Source organism: Lampetra planeri, chromosome 43 (genome assembly GCF_965212315.1).
Source record: "Lampetra planeri chromosome 43, kcLamPlan1.2.h2, whole genome shotgun sequence".
NCBI lineage: Eukaryota > Metazoa > Chordata > Hyperoartia > Petromyzontiformes > Petromyzontidae > Lampetra > Lampetra planeri.
In genome coordinates, this window is record NC_136149.1 from 7759170 (window position 1) to 7781419 (window position 22250).

Below are 22250 nucleotides of genomic sequence, written 5' to 3' on the forward strand. Positions count from 1 at the left end.
TTTGTGAAGCAGAAGCAGCTAAATATTTCATCACTGCGAGCAAGTTTTCAAGTTGCCAAGCTAATAGTGTGCACTGGCAGACCATTCGTTGAGGGAGAATTTGTTAAAGAATGCCTTCTTTCTGTTGCCAAAGAGATGTGTCCAGAGAAGGCCGATTTATTTAGTACAGTGAGTCTTTCAGGACCTACAATTACACGGAGGATTGAAGAAATGGGAGACAATTTCCATCAGCATTTGCAAAACTCCACAAATAAACGTTCCTATTTTTCCTTGGCACTCGACGAAAGCAATGATGTTCGTGATTCTGCACAACTTCTAATTTTTATTCGTGGGACGAATGACTATTTCGAAGTCACAGAAGAGCTTGCTGCACTGCAAAGCATCAAAGGAACAACTACAGGAGAGGATATCTATGAAAAGGTTTGCCAAACTGTGAATGGTTTGGAGCTGAACTGGGCTAAACTAGCCAGTGTGACAACTGATAGTGCTCCTAGCATGGTGGGGTCTAAGAAAGGAGTAATTGCTCGCATTAACCAAGAGATGGACAAACATAACCATTCTCATCCAATAGCCATACACTGCCCCATCCACCAACAAGCGCTGTGTAGTAAATCACTGAAGTGGGACTCTGTTAACTTCATTAGAGCTCATGCACTAAACCACAGACAATTTCAGGAATTTCTGTCTGAGCTAAATGTTGACTATGAAGATGTTCTGTACCACACAGAAGTCCGTTGGCTGAGTCGAGGAAGAGTTTTGAAACGTTTCTATGACTTACTACCACAGATTACAGCTTTTCTGTTTTCAAAAAACAAAGAAGTACCAGAGCTCAATGATGCAGAATGGAAATGGCACCTTGCCTTTCTGACAGATGTAACAGATCTACTCAACAGTTTCAATGTGCAACTTCAAGGAAATGAGAAGCTCATCTGTGATATGCAATCACATGTCAAAGCATTTGAAGTAAAATTAGGCCTCCTCATCAAACAAGTGAAGGAGGAAAACTTCTGCCATCTCCCCACAACTCAAAATCTGTTAGCAGAAAAACCATTGGTTGCATTCCCAAACAAAACATGTGTGGATTCACTGGAAAAATTGCAAAAGGAGTTCCAATTTAGATTTAAAGAGCTTCATCTCCATGAACAGGACATACAGCTTTTCCGTAACCCATTTTCTATTGACATTGAAAATGTGGATACAATTTACCAAATGGAACTGGCTGAACTGCAGAATTGTGACTCTCTGAAAGACGCATTCAAGTCAAGCAACCTTCATAATTTCTATGCATTTCTCCCCTCTGAGACATATCCTCATCTCAGGAACCATGCACTCAAAATGGCAACCATCTTTGGCAGCGCTTATGTCTGTGAACAAACTTTTTCCAGAATGAAACATTTGAAATCTCCAACCAGATCTAGACTAACGGATGCACACTTGAATCACTTGTTACGACTAGCAGTGACAAATATGGAACCGGACATTGACCATCTCATTAGCCAAAAGCAGGCCCATAGTTCCCATTAAAATACTGGCAAGTTTGTTGATTTAACTTTACTGTTCTTCATTTTAAATATTGTATTTGTTCCCGTTTTGTTTCTTCACTTCAAAATAAGATATATGCAGTGTGCATAGGAATTTGTTCATAGTTTTTTTTAACTATAGTCCGGCCCTCCAACGGTCTGAGGGACAGTGAACTGGCCCCCTGTTTAAAAAGTTTGAGGACCCCTGGTTTAGACTTAAGTGATGTTGAATAAGTTTACGAAATTATGTTGATGCTGCTGTGTTGGCAGTGGTGCAAAAAAAATAAACTCCACTCCTTCCATCAATAACACTGCGGCCTTCAAAGGAAAATATATTCTCGGCTAAAATACTATATATACAAAATATATTTCTATACAATTGTCACATTACTCTTGCGACGACACATGAAGTTGTTTACAGCATGAATTATTGGTGTCAGCCAGATTGAGCTGCCCACATTTTCACAACTTTACCGCCTACGTTTTGACCGGACGCGACGGCGAAATAGCCGAGCCACATGTAACAAAACGACCGCATACCTTTCGGCAGGATCGTCTGATCCACGCCGAGGGGATATTTCAATACGGACTTGAGCGGACTTTTCAATACGAGATCCATGTCGACGCACATTCTCTCGTGGTCAAAATAAAAAACGGAACATTTACACCACCGTGTGCGCGGTGTTGCACAAGCATGAATGAAAAAGAACAACTCATCAGTGACATTGCCTTATCACAGAAAATGTAATCGTGTGATAGGCTGACCAGTGGAACAATGGCTCTTCAAGAGGGGAAACCTTAAATAAATGAGACACTATGCTACAATTTACACCGTGGCTCCTGACTAAAACTGTACCCGATATGTATGTTGAACTTATTTTACGCCTTACGTACCCAGCCGTGCTAATCGGAGGTGCGGAAAAAAAAGGAGGTGCGTTGGTGTCAGCGAGATGGAGCTGGCCAACCTGTGGTGGTGCTACAAACGTATACAGTGTTGGCCTAAAACTATACCCTGTGGTGCCAACGAGGGCAAAGAGTCAAGTGGTGACACCAGGTCACCCAGCTTCTGGGGCGAATGGGATTTTGGCTCCACGTGCCTCGTAGTCCACGGTCAATTTTGTGAAATATTGTGCATGCTACAAATCGCATTATCACTATGATGATCACAAAAGTGCCAGCTGCATCTATAATTTCAATAAAAAAAACAAAAACTCAACGCATTTGTCGATAACAGTGGGGCATGAAAAGACAGCAGTATCGAAGAGGCGACGGCCCTTCTTCATAGCACATAGAGGCCCAGAGAAGTAGGGTCCCCGCAAGTACTGCTATGATACGCAGCGTCACCAAGGCGATCGTGCGATAAAGGTCATGACGCAACACATCAGGATATTGTATTTATATTTATTTGTACGTGGCCAATTCCTGAACCTCTCGCAAAAAGCCACCCAGGAATTATTGGAATGATTAATTCAGCAAGTACATTTGGTAAACTACCAAGTTCGAAGGAGTTATTTTATCGCAAGGAAAATATTTGGGAAAAAATATCGATATTTCTGAGATGTGTGTAACACGGACGCTATAGCTGTCTCTCTCCATCGTGAACATGCACTCTCAAAGCAAGCAACGCGACACGTTCGTCAACAACACAAATCAAACGTTCCGGCTGCGACGTGCATATGGAATGTCGCATAAAAAAAAAAAACCTTTAAAGAACATTTTTTTTGGTGGCAAGGATGTGGCGCAGGGTTCAATTCCTAATTTGAGTGAGTGGAGTTTGTTTGTACTCCACTTGTTCTGCAGAGTGTGTGTGCAAGAGTGAGCGCGCTGCGCTACAAACCCAACGACCCGTGTTTGATTCCCTCTCACGGCCAACACTAGCGATGATTACCTTAAACAATCCTGGGCTTCTTCTAGGTCGACTCAGCCCCAAATGAGTACCAGGTGGCTGGGCATGATGCTAGCCATTTCCTCGTGTGTCGTGCCGGCTTTCATAGGTGGTCCCAAAAGTCTGTTGAGGCTATACTTTGTCTTTGTGTGAGTGGAGTTTGGATGTTCTCCTGATCTGCAGAGTGAGAGTGAGGTGGAGTTTGTATGTTCTCTCCCCCTGTTCTGTTTGGGGTTTCTCCGAGTTCTCCAGATTCCTCCCATAGCTTAAAATACCCCCACACAATGTAACTGGAAGTGAACAAAACATGCCAATGCTGAAAAATTACCTGCAAATTACATAATTGGGATTTTACACATCAACATCGGCCCCTTACTGCAAAAAACTTGGCAGGACCGTCCTGCAAAAGAGCCTTGAGACTCGGTGAAGCTATCCTGGGTAAACAAGCATAAATAAGACCTGAATAAAAGGTATTTGGGTGTTTAAGTCCAGGTGCGCACTAAGGCTGGAAGGCACTGGCGAATGGAAATAGCTTGTGGCACGTCGCTCTGTACGTCTCTGCCTGAGCCTTCGCGCAGCCCAGGCTGCCATCTCTCAGGGCCTCCAGCACAGATGTACAAGTCTGGGAAAGGTCACACAATGGACACATATACCAATTCGTTAAGTCCTCGTGGTGTTCACAAAATGCGTTTTATCTATCACTCAGTTCGTTTTTCGGGGGAACAAATTTCGCACAACGCTGAACTAGCACCGTTACAATAACACGGAATGCCCACCGTTCTAATGCGGCTTCTGAGCGGTCAACAATGAAATACTTTCTTGAGCTGCGCTGCTGAGCGGTATGACACAGTATTGGAGTGACACGGTACGTGTAATGAGACGGTACGCAGCAGCATACCCTCATCTCAGCTCTTTGTCCCGCCATGGGATGGCTGCAGGCCGAATTTACCGTGCAAATGTGATTCAGTAACTCAGTAATTCCTTGCTCTAACAATCGTAATAATATTACTATATCACTTGCTGCCTGTGCCACCGCACCGCAGCAGCAGCGCGACTCACAACCTCCTCCTCTCTCTACACCAAGGAGCAGCACGATAGCCACTGCCGGGCATCGTTTCTCTGTGGCAGCCCCCACGCTATCTGGACCACAACCATCATCGTCTCAACTGCTGTTGCTGCGCATTTACAGGAGCAGTAGAAACGATCAATCCACAAAGACTTAAGAGACACCTCCAGGCTTCATCTCCTCTGTCGCTCTCAAGCAACAATGAGCTTGGCTCTGGTACCTCAGGAGTCATGGTCATTTACATCTGCGAAATAGTGCTGTGCAACAGAGAGGGAGTGGGAGTCCTCACCGCGACATTCCTGTCCGTCAACGCTTCGTCAAGGTTGGTGGCGATAGCGAGGGCCTTCTCCTGGTGAGCCTTATCTAGCAAAAACAACATCCGTGCCCCTGCGAAAAAACAAACACCCACGTGAGTCTCTCCAGGGCACAACGTGAATGGTACGTTCGGGATGGGGACAAATAGTCACATTTTTTCTGCAGACAGCACTGTCGTTCATTAGGGGGGAACTATTCAACTATACCCCCAAGTCCCCCCAAGTAATCACCTCTGCACTGCATACCCTAAATTTGTAAATCTGACAAAACATCACGCAACATGTGGTTTAGTGGTCCATTTGCTGCCTGTGGACAATGATGGCATTCACTCAGGCAAGCGCTCCGTAGGATAGAGGAAGTGCTCTCCGATGGGTGGTGGTGGTGGCTACACCGCACATAGTCTGTAATCCAGTGCTGTGGAGGCAGCAGGGAGGGTTGGTGGATCACAGATAGACATTGCGAAACTCCTTTCCCGTGGGTGTCGTAGAGGAGCCATGCCCTGTCTCACCTGCAGGTGGTACAGCAAAGTGTGGGCTAATATTCATCCATTCCATCGGAATGAGATAGTGTTTTCCCCTTGCATGTGTAATATCTCAATTACGGCGGGAGACGAGTTGACGGGGCAGCACTTATTTATTAACACTGGTGCAACAATAACAGTTACAGCCGAGACACAGCCTACGCTACGCGTGCCTAACTCGGCCACGCTCTCAGGCCCTCCGGCTACGCTCTCCCTACGGGGAGCTATTGGACCCGCCTTGCCAAGCACGGGTCTCGACCTCTGGGTTACACAGCCCGGCCCTTACAAGGACATCGGGCCGTGAATCCCAAGGTTTCGCCTCTGAGCCGCACAGAGTCCCGGCCCTTACAAGGGCAGCGGGGCTAGGGGTCTCAGGGCCTTTCTCTTCCTCCGTCTTCTGTCTTCACTGGTTGACTTCTCCTCGAGCGCTGCTGCGCATCGCCTTACACAGCCCTCCGCGCCAGGGGGCGGGGCCTATGCGGACCTCGATGTGGACACCTGCCTGCGGACCGTGATGTAGCCACCCACTACGCGCTGTCTCACGATCCTCCCCGCCTGCGCGTACCACCTCTACACATGCAAGGGTTTTCCCCAGGTGCTTTCGTTTCCTCCCACATGTAAACACTCACTAATTGGCCGAAATCTATAATTGCGCCTGTGTGTTGCGGATTGTGCAGCTTTGTAAGTTGCAGTTTGCATGAAGACGCTAATATCTATAAACACTATTATTATAGGATAAGTAAGCCTTCTATAGGAGTTTAACACGTAGGCTTTCGTGACCAATAACCCCAAAAAACTCTATTATGGGCCTTCTATAGGAATAGAAAATGTTTAATAGGGAAGGTAAATGTTGTATAGGACAGGCAAGTGTTCAATAGGACAGGCAAGCAGAAATTATTCCAAGACTCCTCTACTTACGAACATTCGACTTACGAACTTTCAGAGATACTAACAAACCTGTATGTCCAGTTGCTTGTTCAGACCGAGAGTCGTAAGTTGGTTGTTTGGTGTCAACCATTGGCTGTTTTGAGTCTCAGGACCCAAATACTGAAAGGGTTACTAAGGTGTCTGCAGCTGTTCATGATGCAATTGCTGTTAGTAGTTGATGAAGAGAAGAAGAGACCAACGTTGCAGACATGTTTTCAAGCGAGGAAACAGGAGCACCAAAGGTAATTTGCATTTACATCTGCAGAACTTAGAGAACCAGTGTCATCTACATCTGCAGAACATGAACAACCAGTGCCATCTACATCTGCAGAACATAAAGAACCAGTGTCATCTACATCTGCAGAACATGAATAACCAGTGGCATCTACATCTACAGGAGATTATACAGCTTTTTAAATCATTACCAGTGTTTAATGTACGTGCCGTACAATATGTTTGGAATCGACAGGAGTAAAGTTGGACTTACCAACAAATCGATTTACGAACAGACCTTTGAAACCTAACTCGTTCGTAAGTAAAGGAGTACCTGTAATTTGCGAGTTTACCCAAGAAAGTTGAGTCTCTTGACTTTCACAGTTGGGGGGCAATGATTGCTGCTGTGCACGATTCCATTCAAGTAATTTAACGGGGTAATTTTTTCAAACTTGCCAATCCAAACCATGACACCAGTAGCACACGTTGTCCTGCACTTGCAAACGATGTCACGGGATCTCTAACGACGTCCACTGAGAGTGAAGTGGACAGCTCGTAGCAGTCATAGCAGTAATTTACAACGGTTACTGCAGTTGTGGCAGCTGGACTCGAACCGTGAACCTCTACAACAAGCGGCAAACGAGCGTACTACTGCTCAGGCGTGCAGGAGAGTCCAGCATCTAGGAGAGCGCGGCGTGCAGGAGAGCGCGGCGTGCAGGAGAGTGCGTCGTGCAGGAGAGTGCGTCGTGCAGGAGAGTGCGGCGAGCAGGAGAGTGCGGCGAGCATACGCCACAACGGGGCCTGGCTGCCAGCAGACTCACCGGCGAGGGAGTGCCGGAGCGAGGTGGCATTGCGCTGCAGGAAGTCCCCATTCATCTGCTCCAGGCTGCCGGCGCCGAGCAAGGGGGGCAGTTCCTGACGCAGGACCTCGGCCACGGGTGCCGTCGTGCCCAGCACGCCCTCCGCTACACTCGGCACGACACACGGCTCGTCGTCGTCATCATCATCTTCAGCAGCATCTAAGATTAATCCGCTGCTGGATGAAGGCCTCCCCAAGCTGATGCGATATCATCTCATGATTCTACAATTTAATCTTAATCCACTGAGCAACTTAAAGAGTTGGCCGCTTGGCGATGGCTATGCACGTGGCTGCCTGTAATCCAGCACTGTGGAGGCAGCAGCGAGGGTTGGTGGATCACACACACAACTCCCTTCCCATGGGTGTTGAGGAGCCCATACCCTGGCTCGCCCAGAAGGCAGTACAGCAAATGTCAACTAATATTCATCTGCTCCATCTGGATGGAGATATAGCGTTGCGCCCCCTCGCAAGCGTGGGTTTCCTCTGGGTGCTCCGGTTTCCTCCCACGTGTATAATTAACGCACTCATCATTAATTGGCTGAAAACATCTCAAAATGAAAACCAAATACAGGACATCCTGAAAGCAAGGCCTATAACTAAGCATGGCTTTCCTGGATACATAATTATTAATATGTCAATTTGAATATAATTAGAAATTAATAATATTAACAGAGGCGGATTTAATCTCTACATTTCTGCAGTGGATGTCCTAGCCGGCATGTTCCCTCTTTTGGCTGCAACTCTACGTTAGTCCCGAGGATCAACCATTGTATCCCCTCTAGTGACGTGTTCTGCAAAAACCCACTTACTTTCTCGAACTCCATACGAGTTCACTGCTCGTGTGTGATTCGCATTTACTAAGGCAGAATTGACTTGAGGGAGGCCCCCAGGATCATTTTAGACATTCTCCAATATTGTCCGTGACCGAGAATCGAACTCGGGTAGCCGGCCCAAGTTCGTAGCACAGTGCGATAACCACTGCGCCGCCGCTCCCTCCCCACCCCGCACTCCCCGCGGCCTCAGCCACACCGCTCGCCGTACCCAACTCAAACAAAACTAAATTATTTTTGATTTTGATTTAAAGCTTTCGTGACTGCAGGGATTCATATTCTTGGTTCTTTCGGTAAAGTCACGTAGAAGGGAAATAATAAAATAATATTAATATAAAACAATAAAAATTCTCACGACGTTTCGACTGCAACACAAGCAATATCACACCTGATGATGATTGCTTGTGTTGCAGTCGAAACGTCGTGAGAAATTTTATTGTTTTATATTTATATTATTTTATTATTTCCCTTCTACGTTACTTTACCGAAAGAACCAAGAATATTTTTGATTTAATCAAGTATGGCCCACTGATCTATATAGCTCTTTTTCAGGGGCTACCTGGCCGCAAATGGTAGCTCAACGAAGCGGCTTATCACGTAGACGTTAATTGTAGCCAAATACTGTGAACGCCCGTTGTTTCTAAATGTGGAGGGAAAAACCGGAGTACCCGAAGAAAAATCGATGTGACCACGGGAAGAGAGAGAGACACACAAACTCTAAATATACAAGTGTCAGGTTTCAGGGTAGAACCCACGACCTCCTGTATACCAGGTGAGGTAGTTAACATCCCGCCACTGTGACTCACCGGCTTTGCAGAGCCGCACCAGGCAGGTGTGCAGCCAGGGGTCGTGGGGGTCAATCGTGGTGGCGCGCTTCACAGAGCATAGCATCAGGAGGGGTTTACCTGCAGACACAAATGGCCGCTGCACTTTCTCGCTCACTCCAACGGTCATATTGAATTGTTGTAATTATCCATCACTCACATCTCCGCAATGTGACGGGTACCAAAATATTATTGGTACGATATAGAATCCACGAGCATCGTAACATAAAATACGCGGTTAAATCTTCATTGTTATTGTTCGTTTTATGTACTTGAAAATACAAATTTCGTTGTGAAATATATGAAGTTATGTAATAAGTTAAGTTCGACTAATTTCAGTGCTTTTTACAGAACGTGTTCTGGAGTAGTTAATGGCTCGGCGGTAGTTTCTTGACAGCGGACACGCATTTGGAAATACATCTCACTTTCCGGAGCCTCCTATAATCCAGAGAATACGTTAATTATTGGTACGGTCGGCAGCTGCAAGGTGATTGATGAACACAAATCGCAGCCGATGCAGACTTCCCCAGCGGAAAACCACGACCGAGTCGGTATAAAAAAAACACACTCATGACTTTCAAACTTTGTACAAGTAACAAAAATTATAACCACGTGACCAAGGTTGCGCTGCTCGATGATGGCGTTCACTCGGGCAGGGGAGCATTCTGAAGGACAGGTAAGTGCTTTCTGCCGTGTGGCGGTGGTGGTGGCTACGCCGCTGCACGTGGCTGCCCGTAATCCTGCACTGTTGGAGGCAGCAGCTGTTGGTGGATCATCGCGCTAATGTTGTGAAAATCCCTTCCCCGTAGTCATTGAGGAGGATGAGGTTCCGTATACCTGCTTGATGGATCACATGATCGCTTACCTCTTCGCAGATGTATTTCGAAGGCGAGCAGGTGCGTCGCGATGTCGTTCGCTGCAAAGTTTTCAAGAGGAGCCAGGAAGCTCACGGCTTCGGAGAGTGGGTCGTCGGCGTCCTGGCCACGCGAGTGGTGGGGGCGGTGGGAGGGGTGCGGGGGTGGGGGAGGCTTGAGGGGTCAGGGATCACTGCGCAGAAGACGCAGAATGCAGGCGAAACGCACGACGTAGAAAACCGCAGAAACACGAAAAACTCATTGACACTGCGTGTGGCCTGTAATTCAGTCATGAAGTGCAATGTGATCGTGGGACTGTGGTGTATTGGTATGGTTTCGAATCGTTGTTCTTTTGTTGCATTGCCCCAGCTCACATTTGATCTTGACAAATCTGCAATTATTTTTACTGTATACTCATTTAATTTATACTTCCAAGCTTTATCTTTCTGCATTTAATTGTACTGCCTTGCTTATCTTTTCTCTTATCATGGTGGTGGGGTTTGTGTGTTCCAATGACCCTAAGAGCTATGTCGCCTGGAGTCTTGTATTTCTGGTAGGGTCTCCCTTGGCGAACAGGTCTAGGGGGAGGTTTTAGACAAATAACAGTCCAAAATAAACCCCCTCATGAATGGTTACAAAATATCAAGATCAGAGAACCTCACCCTGCACACCCCCAGAGCCAGGCTTGGGGGTGGTGTTCGCTGACAAGCGCCTGGTGGACAGGTGACCCACGTAACCTGGTTGGGTCCAGCCCGAAATGGCTATGTGGTGCCGTCCTGTGGGCTCACCATCCGCAGGACGAAGGGTGAGTGAGATGCCAGTATGGCAGGGAAAGGGATGGTCTCAGATGGACTGGACCTTGGCGGTGTACACTAGCTATTGGGAGGTGGAATGTCACGTCACTGGGGGAAAGGAGCCAGAGCTGGTGGAGGAGGTGGAAAGGTACCGACTAGATATAGTTGAATTTATATAGATATAGTTGGTCTCACCTCCGCACACAGCATTAGTACTGGACCAAACTTCTCGATCGGGGGTGGTCTCTCTCCTATTCCGGAGTAACCCCTGGTGAGAGAACCCGGTTGGGTGTGGGGATACTCACAAGCCCCCGGGTGGGTGCTGTTTGGCTGGAGTGTGTACCAGTGGATGAGAGGGTCACCTCAGTGAGACTTCGGGTCTCAGAAAGGAAAACTCTTGACTGTTGTCTGTGCTTATGCACCAAACAACAGTTCAGAGTATTCGGCCTTCTTGGAGATGGTGGGTACATAGCTCTACAGAGTGCCGCCTACCAACTCCATAATCTTAATGGGCAACTTCAATGTTCGAGTCTGTCGCCAGGGAAAGCGAGGTCTGGACCGCCCTACTCAACATGCTGCCGCCGCGACCCTCACCAAGACTAGCGGATTGAGAAACGAACGAACGAGACCCCTTTTCTCTATGTTACTCTTTCATCCATTCTTGTGTTGTTAGTTGATGTAACTCGCTGACCATGGCCGCTACTGGACATCTCTGACAAAGCTTCATAGCTCATCAAATTCCTTCAGGATAAATAAAGATTCTCATTGTGAAAAGTCAAAGGAAAAAATATGTATCTTTCACAGCACATAGATAGGCCAAAGAGGTGGGGTTGATGATACGAGTTAGGGACTGGACTTTACACCATGGGGCATGATGAGAATAGCATTCGAGAGAGTAAATTTGTCATCGTTCTCAAGTTAATAAAAAAATGGTACATTTATTAGAAGTGTGCCTGACATGCCCCCACGTCACCCAAAATGCACTAATTCCACACACAAAGTGCCTGCCACAAATAAACCACAATACCTTGCTGATCTCATCAAGGAGCATAAATCATCACGCCAACTCCTCGCAGCAGCGGTTTTTGGCCCACAATCGAACAAAATCGGTGACCACATCGCCCGCTTTCAGATGCGCTTCTGCAGCCGTCTGGAAAGCTCTTCCTTCCGATATTAGGAAGCCACTGGAGCTATGCACTTATAAATTAAGATTGAAAACTAATTTCTTTTGAATATATTTTTGTGTTTAGTTACCCTGCACCTCCGATTTACATGGTTGGCTACGTACGGTGCGTATTCAACATACGTACAAAAAATAAAAGGCTCTCTCCCCAACTAGCCATGTGTTGTGAGGCTCATTGTAATCACCATCCAGCAAGCAGCATAAAGTGCAACCTCCAAATACGAGCCGAGCTCTCTGCCCTCACAGCCACTTCCACGCAAAAAAGAACATCGGCTCTGCGGATCCACAGTACCAGCTGCACCACGACGCCGGTACTGGTGACCGTGGGACTTCACTTCTCTTGCGTGGGGACACACTTCACCTGCACGCCGAGCTCCTCCATGAAGTCGTGTAGCTCCTTGCCGTCGCACACGTCAGGGTCCGGCCCGCTCCCCGCGCTGCCTCCACCTCCTCCGTCACCACGTAGGATGCGTGCTACCGCCTTGCGCCGCTTGCTCTGCTGCTTGCGCTGCTCGGCAGCCGGTGCTGATCCTAAGCAAAAGAGATCCGGTACGAAACGGCTGCCGGACCTCCCGGGAAACGATAGAGCGATACCCAGCAAGGGGACAATACGCGCCGATGGCACCGACGAGCAGAGAGTGGAAAAAGAGACACGTCAACGCACCGCTGCCGCCACCGCACGGCTCAAGAGGCATGAAGAGGGACCACAGACACGAGCGGCGTCAAACTCCCCCCCCAAGCTCTGTGGTCCTCTCTACATTGTGGTTTTATCGGCCAATTAATGAGTGTTTATACATGTGGTAGGAAACCGGAACACCCAGAGAAAACCCACGCGTGTTGACGCAGCAACACTATCCCATACAGATGAAACTGGTGGAATCCACATGTTGATGTACCGACTTCTCCTGATATGAGCCAGGGTATGATTTTTCGACAGTCACGGGAAGGGAGTTGCACAACATCTGTGCGGTGACCAGAATATTTTTGTATCAGAATCTTTATTTAGACTTGGGGAATCCGATGAGCTATGAAGCTCTTTTTCACAGATGTCCTGTAGGAATTCACAAACATCCATTGATCCAACAACCCTCACTGCTGCCTCCACAGTGCTGGACCACTTACAGGCAGCCATGTGCAGCGTGGCCACCACCACCCATCGAACAAAGACGGTTACTGCATCACGCACTTTCAGATGCGCTCTTCATTTTGATATTAGGAAGCCACTGGAGCTATGCACTTTTAAATATAAATTGAAAACGAATTTCTTTAGAACTGATTGTTGCGTTTAATTTTTTGTCCTTCCCCCCCATCACCTCCGATTAATACGATTGGTTAAGTACAGGGCATACCGAAGTTCAATGTGCGTACAAGCATCGTGCCGCACGCTTGCAAAAAAAACTCCGCGCGCACGACATCGAAACTCACCGCTGACATCCCGTGCTTGGCGGCCCCCGTCCTCTGCGTGCCGGATGGGTGTGGAGGGCCGGTCATGAAGGCCAAGGCAGCAGCGCACGGCCGTGCGGGCCGCACGCACTGACGCGGGGTGGCCGCGCAGCGCGGTGGACGTGCGCAGCATCCCCGCGTATGCGCGCAGCGTGGCCCGGCGCAGGCAGTAGGTGTGGAAGTCCAGCTGGGACGCGGCCACGTCGTTGAAGTGCTGTTTGGAAGACACACAGCGCCAGTGGCGCGGATGATTTGCGCCCTTGGCGACGATCCAGCAAATTGTAACGATCTGGGATGTGCGATCCCGCTCTAGAACTGCTTATTTTTTTATTGCCGTCTCGTTAATACTATTGTATTCCCCAGGTCATAAGATTTACTTATCCCCCCGTACTTTAAAGCAACAGTTGCAGTATTTATATTCTCCATAATTATGCTTATTATTATTTCGAGTTACATTCACTAAAGTTTACATGTGAATGTAATTTTACATGTATGCTGAACTTCTTTCATACCCTACATAGCCAACCATGCTAATCGAAGGTGCAGAGATTGTTATTACGTTTGTGTTTTTAAAAATCTGTAATTGTGGAATGCTTTGATGTTGTCTGCCGGTCAAGTCACCCTTGAAAAAGAGCCTCTTAGCTCAATGGGCTTTACTCAGTGGGATATAAACTTTTGATGACGATTCTGATCACGTGCGGCCAGGTCGCCTCTAACAAACCACTCATGTTGCGGTGGCGAGATGTTAACTCCCTCGCCTGGTATACAGGAAGTTGTGGGTTCGATCCCGACCCTGACGCCTACTGTATAATTTAAGTTTGCGTGTCTCTCTCACCGCGATCGCGTGGATTTTTATCAGAGTCCTCCGGTTTTTATCCCTCCACATTTAGAAACGTGCATTTAGAGTATATATCTGCTATAAATTTCCACATGATAACCCACTCATTGAACTACCATTTGTGGCCAGGTCGCTTCTGAAAAAGAGCAATATATAGCTCAGTGGGCCTTACCTGTGTAGTGAGTTCAACTGAGTCGCAGACGTACTCTTGGAGGCAACACATTTATTTAACACCAACACACGGGGTAACTGCCCCTTAACAACCTATGGTGGTGACCACCAAGTTAACGACAATAATTACAACTTCACTGGCTACTACGGACCGGGACCACAGCTCGGGTCCAGGTCCATGTGTTGGAGAACGTATAACGTAGACGAAGGCTTCTTCAGGATGAACAACGCCGGTCCCTCTGGGGGATCCGGCTTATATTCTCTGCGGCATGGCTGGCTCCGCCCTTGGCCACGACCACCTTCCAGAATCCTCGAGCAGGATCTGGACCCTGACCACGTGACCACCCCTAGCCCCCACTTGAGGCCTCTTTGTAGACTTAACTGGTCACGTGTCCTCTTGGGTCAATCAGAGTGCCATGGCCTTTAGTAATCTCATTCCTACGGCCGGCACTCCCACACCCTATCCTGTAGGGCCGGCACTGCACGCCAAGCGTGGTGCCATCCAGCGCTATCAATCAGTGCTGACCGAGCCCCTCTAGGGCCGGTACTACACCCACACCATAGTAGTATCCGCGATGTCAATACACCGCACCCCGTGCCTCTCTCGGGCCGGCACTACACAAATGTCACTACATCTGTAAAGAAAAAAAGTTTGGTATGCCGTGTGGAGTGGGGCGTGTGATCGGAGCGGCAAACGCCGGTTTGCGAGCACCGACCTTCTCCACCTGGCGGCACACGCGGAGCGCGTCGCGGTGGCGGCACTGCCGCCTGTACGCCTCCGCCAACGCCAGTAGGAACCACAGGGGCTGCGGCTCCCCGGGGCTCTCCTGCACGAAGCCGCTTTCCTGCCACCGGCAGAAAAAACAAATACGACAGATTCCCCACGTGGTTGTGACAGAGAACGTTGCAGCGAGCACCATCCGATCGACTTGCTCTTCCACTCACCCGTGGCTTAGTGAAGAGTAACGCTAAGCTCTCTGTCGGGGGTTTGGAAGCCACGTGATGGCTTCAGCCGAAGCTGAATGGATGGATCCTGCTGCTGCTTCTGCTGCAATGGTGCAACATCTCTGACACAGCATCTCCGGTCCATGGCCCCCATATTTGAAATGCTCTGCCTGTAAAATTGCACCTGACCGTTGAGATTCTCCAATTTAGAAATATATTCAAATCCTACTCATTTCCTAGGATATGTTAGATAAGGGGTCGGCAACCGAAATAACAAAAAGAACCATTATTTTAGAATTTGGTAAAAAAGACTCAATATTTCAAGAGCCACAATGCACGTGAATAGGAAACGGTGGTCCTTAATAAATAACGTCACGGTGCAGTCTATAAAAAGCCACACGCGGCTCCAGAGCCGTAGGTTGCCGACCCCTGTGTTACGTAAACTGGAGATGTTATTATTTATTTTTAGATACAATTTACTGTATGGTGCTCTGCAGCCCTATGTTGGGACTGCTGCGGTTTATAAAAATGTAACCAACAGTAATGAAGCCAGAGAGCAACCTCGCAGACCCTTCCCGCCTTGAGTCAGCCCTGAAGCCTCGCTGGTGGGTGGGAGGCGGTGCACAGCCCCCCCTGCAGGAGGCTCGGCCCCCTTGTGAACTCATACATTGAGCCAAACAACGTCGAGCCAAACAACGTAGGTACGAACGTCGGTACGAATGAGTCGCCGCCAGGCTCATGATGACTCACGCGAGGGACTCACCAGCAGTGCCTGCGTGACGAGCCCCGCGCGCAGTAGGTACTTGATGCGCTTCACCTGCAGGAAGCGGTCACCCGGCTCCAGGCCCAGGGCCTGCCTCAGGCACTCGGCCGCCGCCACGGCATCCCCGGCGTGCTGTGCGACACCCCCACCACGATCATTCACGGCCCTCCCTCCCCGCAGAGACCCACTAAGCATATGCCATTTACTCAACTAAAACTAAAGGATTGATATTTTTATTTTAACCAGGTAAGTAAGGCCCACTGAGATATGTAGCTCTTTTTCAGAAGCGACCTGGCCACAAATGATAGCTGAATGAAGCAGCTTATCACGTGAAAATGTATAGCAGCCAAATACCTTAAACGCATGTTGATTCTAAATGTAGAGCAAACCTCTTCCACTATTCTCATCAGTAGATCCACTCATTTGTTCGTTTACATTATTCGCAGAGATTCACACTGCAGGCCTCTAGTTTTGTGTGCGTGTCGACGGTTGTATGAGTGGGGAGGCCTTCGTCCAGCAGTGGAGTGACAGAGGGCTGTAAATCATTGTTCACATGAATAAAGTGTTCATGTGACGCCACATGGGGCCGTGTGTAATAAAACACAATGCGTTTTTTGTCATCGTCGAATTAAAACAACGTAAGTTACATCTCTAACTCAGCTCAAGCCTCCCGTAGACTTGTGTTGCCACTTCCACTCTGAACCCTCCCCTTTCCCCGCCCACTGTGAGAACAGATGCCGCTCCTCCTCTGTGAAGCAGCATCGAGGTCCTGATGTAGCCTCTTCCTCCTCTCTATCCTCATCTCTCCTGACCCTGTACTCCCGATTCTCTGTTCCTTTCCCCAATGTTTTTCTGGTCTTTCCCATTCCATTCTCTTTCCCTCCCCGCATGCATTACATCCTTGACTCTACTCCCCTTCCCGTGGTGTGTAGCAACGGAGGGTACAAAGGTTGCCAGTGAATCCTACTCAATGCCAATAACGTGATTGCACGCTGGCGATTAACCGAGCTCCTTATTCGTTGACTTTACCTGCAGGTAAATAAGTAATATTAAAATAAACTTTTTTTAAAACACGCTTTTATGAAATGTACTTGTAACGGCAGAACTCCACGACTCCAGGAAGTGGCCCCAAAGCTTGCCATAACGTAAGGGACCGTGGCCAATTACAGCCAACGTTAGTTGACCATGGATAATTAGACCCAAGCCGAAACATAACAGAAAAAATAATGTTTAAAAATAAATATTTTTTATGATAGAATATTGTATTGTCATCAGTATGACATAAGTATACCAAGTTTGCAGTCGATAGCACATTGGGAAGTGGGTTAAAATAGAGTTACAAGATTTGAGGATACAACAACGACAACAACGATGACAACAACAGAGTGAGTTAAATGAAAGCGTGTAAAAAGCGCTTGTTTCGTTGCATCTGCCCCAAACTCTCGCACGCCGCTCATTTGTCCTGGACTCGAAATCATCGCCATTGTTAAGCGCACGTGCGCTAGCACGAGCGTTGCCATGCGCGACCATGGCTCACGCGAGCGTGGCTCCCACAAGCGCCAATGCGTGGTGGTCCACGCACCTTGTAGATGCTGGCCTTGGCAACGAGCAACTCTGGGGAGCACGGGAAGACTGCGAGGCAGCCGTCGATGTAGTCGAACGCCAGGCCTGACTGTCCCACCAAGTCGTAGTGCTGAGCCAGCAGGAAGCGCACCCACAACAGGGTGGGTTCATGCTGCGGCTCGCCGTCGTCTTGCAGCATGCAGCGAGTGGTGAGAACACGAGAGCTTAGCGAGTGGTGAGAACACGAGAGCTTAGCGAGCGGTGAGGATACGAGAGCTTAGCGAGTGGTGAGGACACGAGCGCTCAGTGTATTACAGCGCGAGTGGTGGGAACACAGGTGATTACTGTGATGTTACTGAGCACATATAATTTATATTATAAATTTATAATTTATATTCACTTGATGCAGCTAATTCGGCTGTGACGGTCCCACCTAATGACGGAGACTTGTGTTGCCTCCGAAACGTCGTGAATTTTATTTTTGTTTTGTTTTATTTTATTTTACTTTCATTAATTTTAATGTTTTACCTACGTGACTTTACCGAAAAAACCTAAGAATATGAATCATTGCAGTCACGAAAGCTTCAAATCTAGAACCACATATAATTTCTTCTTTTATAGATTTTAATAGCGCCTTAATCCAATGTGCTTTCTAACAATTATATTGTGCATAAGATGATAGTGGTTAAAGTAAAAAGTGGGGTTATTAAAAGCAGTGGTGTAGTTATGAGGCGGTGGGTGGCCAGCACCAAGCCCAGCCGCCTTTGTATTCCTAATGGCGATGTTTAACACATCACACCAGGTACTCACTTGAGGCTGAGTCAAGCGAGGAAAGGCCCAGGACTGGTTCATATATTCGTCACCGGCATTGGACGTGGACAGGAATCGAACTCGGGCCGCCTGATTCATAGCACAGTGCACTAACCGCCACACTATCGTTCCCCACTCCACCCACTACACTCATTCACTCACACACTACAGAAGAGCGGGACAGAACATACAAACTCCACTTACTCTCACTCTACAGAACAGATGGAGAACATACAAACTCCACTCACCTATTCACTCTACAGAACAAGGAGAGAGAATTTCCAAACTCCACACAGAGGCGCCTGAGTCGAGAACCGCACTCAGGCGCCCCTTCTCGCTGTGAGCGTTACTACCGCACAAACCCTGCCGCCCGACGCGAAGTGCACGCGTCAGGCGCTCGCATGTCCCGTGACCGTAGGCGATGTGAGGGGGGTGGCAGCGGTGCTCACCGTCACGGTGAAAGAGGCCGTAGTTTTCCAGCGATGTCTCATACGCCACCGCAAGCTCCTCGATGGCAAGCACCTTTAAAACAAACGAGTGCTTCACTTTACTGAGCACAGCTACGGTACGAGGTACGGCCGCATCCCTGCAATTGCACCGGCGGAAGGGCCGTCCAGCTGAAAGGAGCTCTAGAACGCCCACTCGAAGATAGTAAATTTGGCCTACTCTTCCACAATGGACCGACGTCTTGGAAGAAGTGGGAGTACCCACACTTTACCCCACCGCACGCAACCTGCCGATCGACTAACTGTGGTGAACCCATTTATTTACTAATAACACTATTTTTATTTTACCAGGTAAGGCCCACTGAGCTTTTCAGCTCTTTTTTAGAAGCGACCTGCCCACAAACAAAACTCAATGGAGTGGCTTATCACGTGGAAATTTATAGCAGCCAAATACTCTAAAAGCATGTTGATTCTAAATGTGGCAGGGGAAAACCAGAGGACCCAAAGAAAAATCCACGCACCCACAGGGAGAACATGTAAACTCTAAATATACAGGTGTCAGGGTCGTGATCGAACACACAACCTTCTGTATACAGGCGAGGTAGTTAACATCTCACCACCGTGGTGCCCCGCTGGGTAGACGGAGGTAGGGGGGAGAATTTAAGAAACTTGCCTCCATTGTTTTAGATGCCATGCCAGGAGAATCAATCTGAACCAGCGACCTCTGGATATCAAGTCCAGTGAGCGAAGCGTTGCACCACTGCGTAGCCCACTTCAGGGTCATGGAACTGTGCTTAAACGTTTGTGGATTTCATGTGACCAGTGAAGAATTCGACATTACGGTACATTATGTAACACGATTTTTGTTCCTGTGTAGTAAGTGTTATTTTCTAATTGCTTATGCCTCAAAAGTATATAAAATGGCTATTAATCCCCACAAACTTTGCTTTTGTGACCAGGACCTTATGTGAAGGAATGACACAAATGCACACGTTTTCTCATTGAAAATAGGTAACTTTGAAAATATCACTGTCCTGGTCACAAAAGCAAAGTTTGTGGGGAATAATAGCCATTTTCTGTACTTGTGAGACATAAGCAATTAGAAAATAACACTTACTACTCAGGAAAAAAAAAATATATGTTTTTGTTACACAGTGAATTATCATGTGGTTCAGTCAACAAACACCCTGACACAGCATCTACTCAAGGGCTTGGATCGGGAAGCGCTTTCACTCGAGCTCCTGTTCACAACCTGAGTATGCTGGATGTGATCTGCAGAGAATAGTCCATACCCAATGTTAAACGTGGTGTGGATCACTCTGCAACAACAATGCCAGTGGTGCTGCTGAAGTGGTGATACATTGCCCATGTTTGATTGATGCGACACTTTTAAACAACACATATATACTTGCACAACCTAACCCTAAATAATAAATGAGAAAGGGCCTCCGGTTTATAACGATCCACATTTACGACATTAATATAATGCCACCACGGATTGCTTTGCGACGACGCAGAAACTTGATTTACGACATCTTCCGACATGACTCGGAACACATTTGAACAGTTGGTCTGGTTTCCGATGTGACTTGGCGTGGAGATTGTGTTATTCTCAAGTGATGTTTCTGATGTTTCGACCAGGAACACATTGCCAGTGAACTCAAACACGTACGCCAAGCTCTTAAGGCTAATGGTTACTCCGACTACACAATCCGCAAGGCCATCACTCCAACCGTCAAGAAGGATCCTGCTGAGGAGCCTTTCAAAACCATCACCTTACCCTACATTGCTGGGGTCACAAAAAAGATCTCCAAAATCCTGATTAAACACAAGATTCAGGTACGATTCAACACAGTACATAAAATCCGTGATCTGGTCCCGTCTGTAAAAGACGTGGTTCCAGACATACAGTACCCTGGCGTCTACAAACTAGGTTGCCTCTGTGGTAGCAGTTACATTGGAGAAACCAAACGACATGTCTCGGACCGCATCCGTGAACATAAAGCAGACCTGAAACACGGTAGGACAAACACCTCAGCCGTGGCAGATCACTGTTACAATTCAGTGGGCTCACATGACATTGACTTCTCCAAGACAGAGGTTCTCTGCAAGCCATCTGGCTACCATTAGAGATTCGTTCATGAGGCGATCCACATATACAAACACAGAGACAATTTCAACCGAGAAGATGGATTCTGGCTCAGCAATCATTGGAAGGACGTAATAAACCACTTCGGATCTTAACTGATTGTTGTTCACGTTTATGGTGACTTTCAGACCGCAGTCCACTCACTGGCATTAACTGTGTATGTTGTGTTCTCCACAGGGAATGCATTATTTGCTCCGCTGCGGGTCTCCTGCCACCGTTCTCCCATTCACATGTTTCATTGCTTCTACATACTATTAACATGCCCTCCCTTTGTTAATGCTACCCCCCTCCCTTTGGTGCTGCTGATCCTGCATAATGCATGGGCATAATATGACTTTGAAACCCCCCCGCCCACCTCCTACGCATTTCCCATGAATATGCTAAATTCCTCTTGATATGCACATTCTTTTGTTAAGGCTCTCTTCTTCTTCCACCTCCAACTCAGCTTATATATAAGCTCCTAGCTTGGCAGTGTCTCATTCTTCACCTGAAGACGGCTGCTTGCGTTGTGGCCGAAACGTCGTGATAATGATTTGATTTCATTATGTTTCATTTTTATTATTTTATCACTTCCCTTCTACGTGACTTTACCGAAAGAACCAAGAAGATAAAATAGGTGCCGATTTACGATGACGGGGTTTCCAGGAGTGCGTTGTAACGTCGTAAAAGCGGGGGACCGCCTGTACAGCGCAGCACTAGCCTTCTCTGGGTGACACACACCACTCCTCGCAGTCCCCACACTTTGCTGGAGCACCTTGTCGGGGTCCCTGTAAAGCCCCTTGATGGTGGTGAAGAGCGGCGGGCAGCAGACGCTCAGATGCGGGCGCAGGTATCGGTCCATCGAGTCTCGAAAGCGCGTTCCTACCAATCCCGCACCAACAAGACGAGACGGCCTCCAAACTCAGCAGCTGTTGAAAACACGTGTACTAACCAGGGCACGCGTATCCACCGGGGCACGCGTACCGACTAGGATGTAAGTCCCTGGAACCATTTAATACTTTGTTTTTAATATAAGAGAATGTCTGATTATGTTGCCGCTGCTGCTGTGTTGGCAGTGGTGCACAAGCACAAACAACAAAACAGACCTAAACACCACAGCCTTAAAAGGAAAAAGTATTTAAGAAATTACGTTTTGAGCAATGGCCCTTCTTCATGGCACTTAACTAGAGAGGCCAGGAGGAGTGTTCATACCATGGGGGCCTGATGAGAATTACATTTTAACAATGTTTTCTCATGACCGGTTTTTAAACTGGCATTTATATAGTTACATTATTAGCTTCTGTTAAGTAACAGAGAAAGCCTTTGATAAATCAAAAGGTGTTGCTCCTGAAC

General features: G+C 47.7%; 1 protein-coding gene across 2 annotated transcripts in view; it reads right to left on the minus strand.

Moving 5' to 3' along the window:
* Positions 1 to 2907: 2907 nt before the first annotated feature.
* Positions 2908 to 22250, minus strand: part of LOC144732689 (N-alpha-acetyltransferase 15, NatA auxiliary subunit-like) — a 57933-nt gene continuing 38590 nt past the window's right edge. Inside the window, exons 9-20 of one of the 2 annotated variants that reach the window (XM_078614263.1) lie at positions 21673 to 21779; positions 18773 to 18845; positions 17533 to 17702; positions 15951 to 16082; positions 14959 to 15087; positions 13216 to 13447; positions 12152 to 12321; positions 9825 to 9936; positions 8942 to 9040; positions 7268 to 7411; positions 4761 to 4858; positions 2908 to 4027 (exon numbers count right to left, since the gene is read on the minus strand). In XM_078614263.1, coding sequence (XP_078470389.1) covers positions 3905 to 4027; positions 4761 to 4858; positions 7268 to 7411; positions 8942 to 9040; positions 9825 to 9936; positions 12152 to 12321; positions 13216 to 13447; positions 14959 to 15087; positions 15951 to 16082; positions 17533 to 17702; positions 18773 to 18845; positions 21673 to 21779 — 1589 coding nt within the window. In that variant the 3' untranslated portion in view covers positions 2908 to 3904. Of the gene's footprint in view, positions 4028 to 4760; positions 4859 to 7267; positions 7412 to 8941; positions 9041 to 9824; positions 9937 to 12151; positions 12322 to 13215; positions 13448 to 14958; positions 15088 to 15950; positions 16083 to 17532; positions 17703 to 18772; positions 18846 to 21672; positions 21780 to 22250 lie in introns of those variants that run through there. The other variant, XR_013588224.1, reaches the window with a different exon arrangement.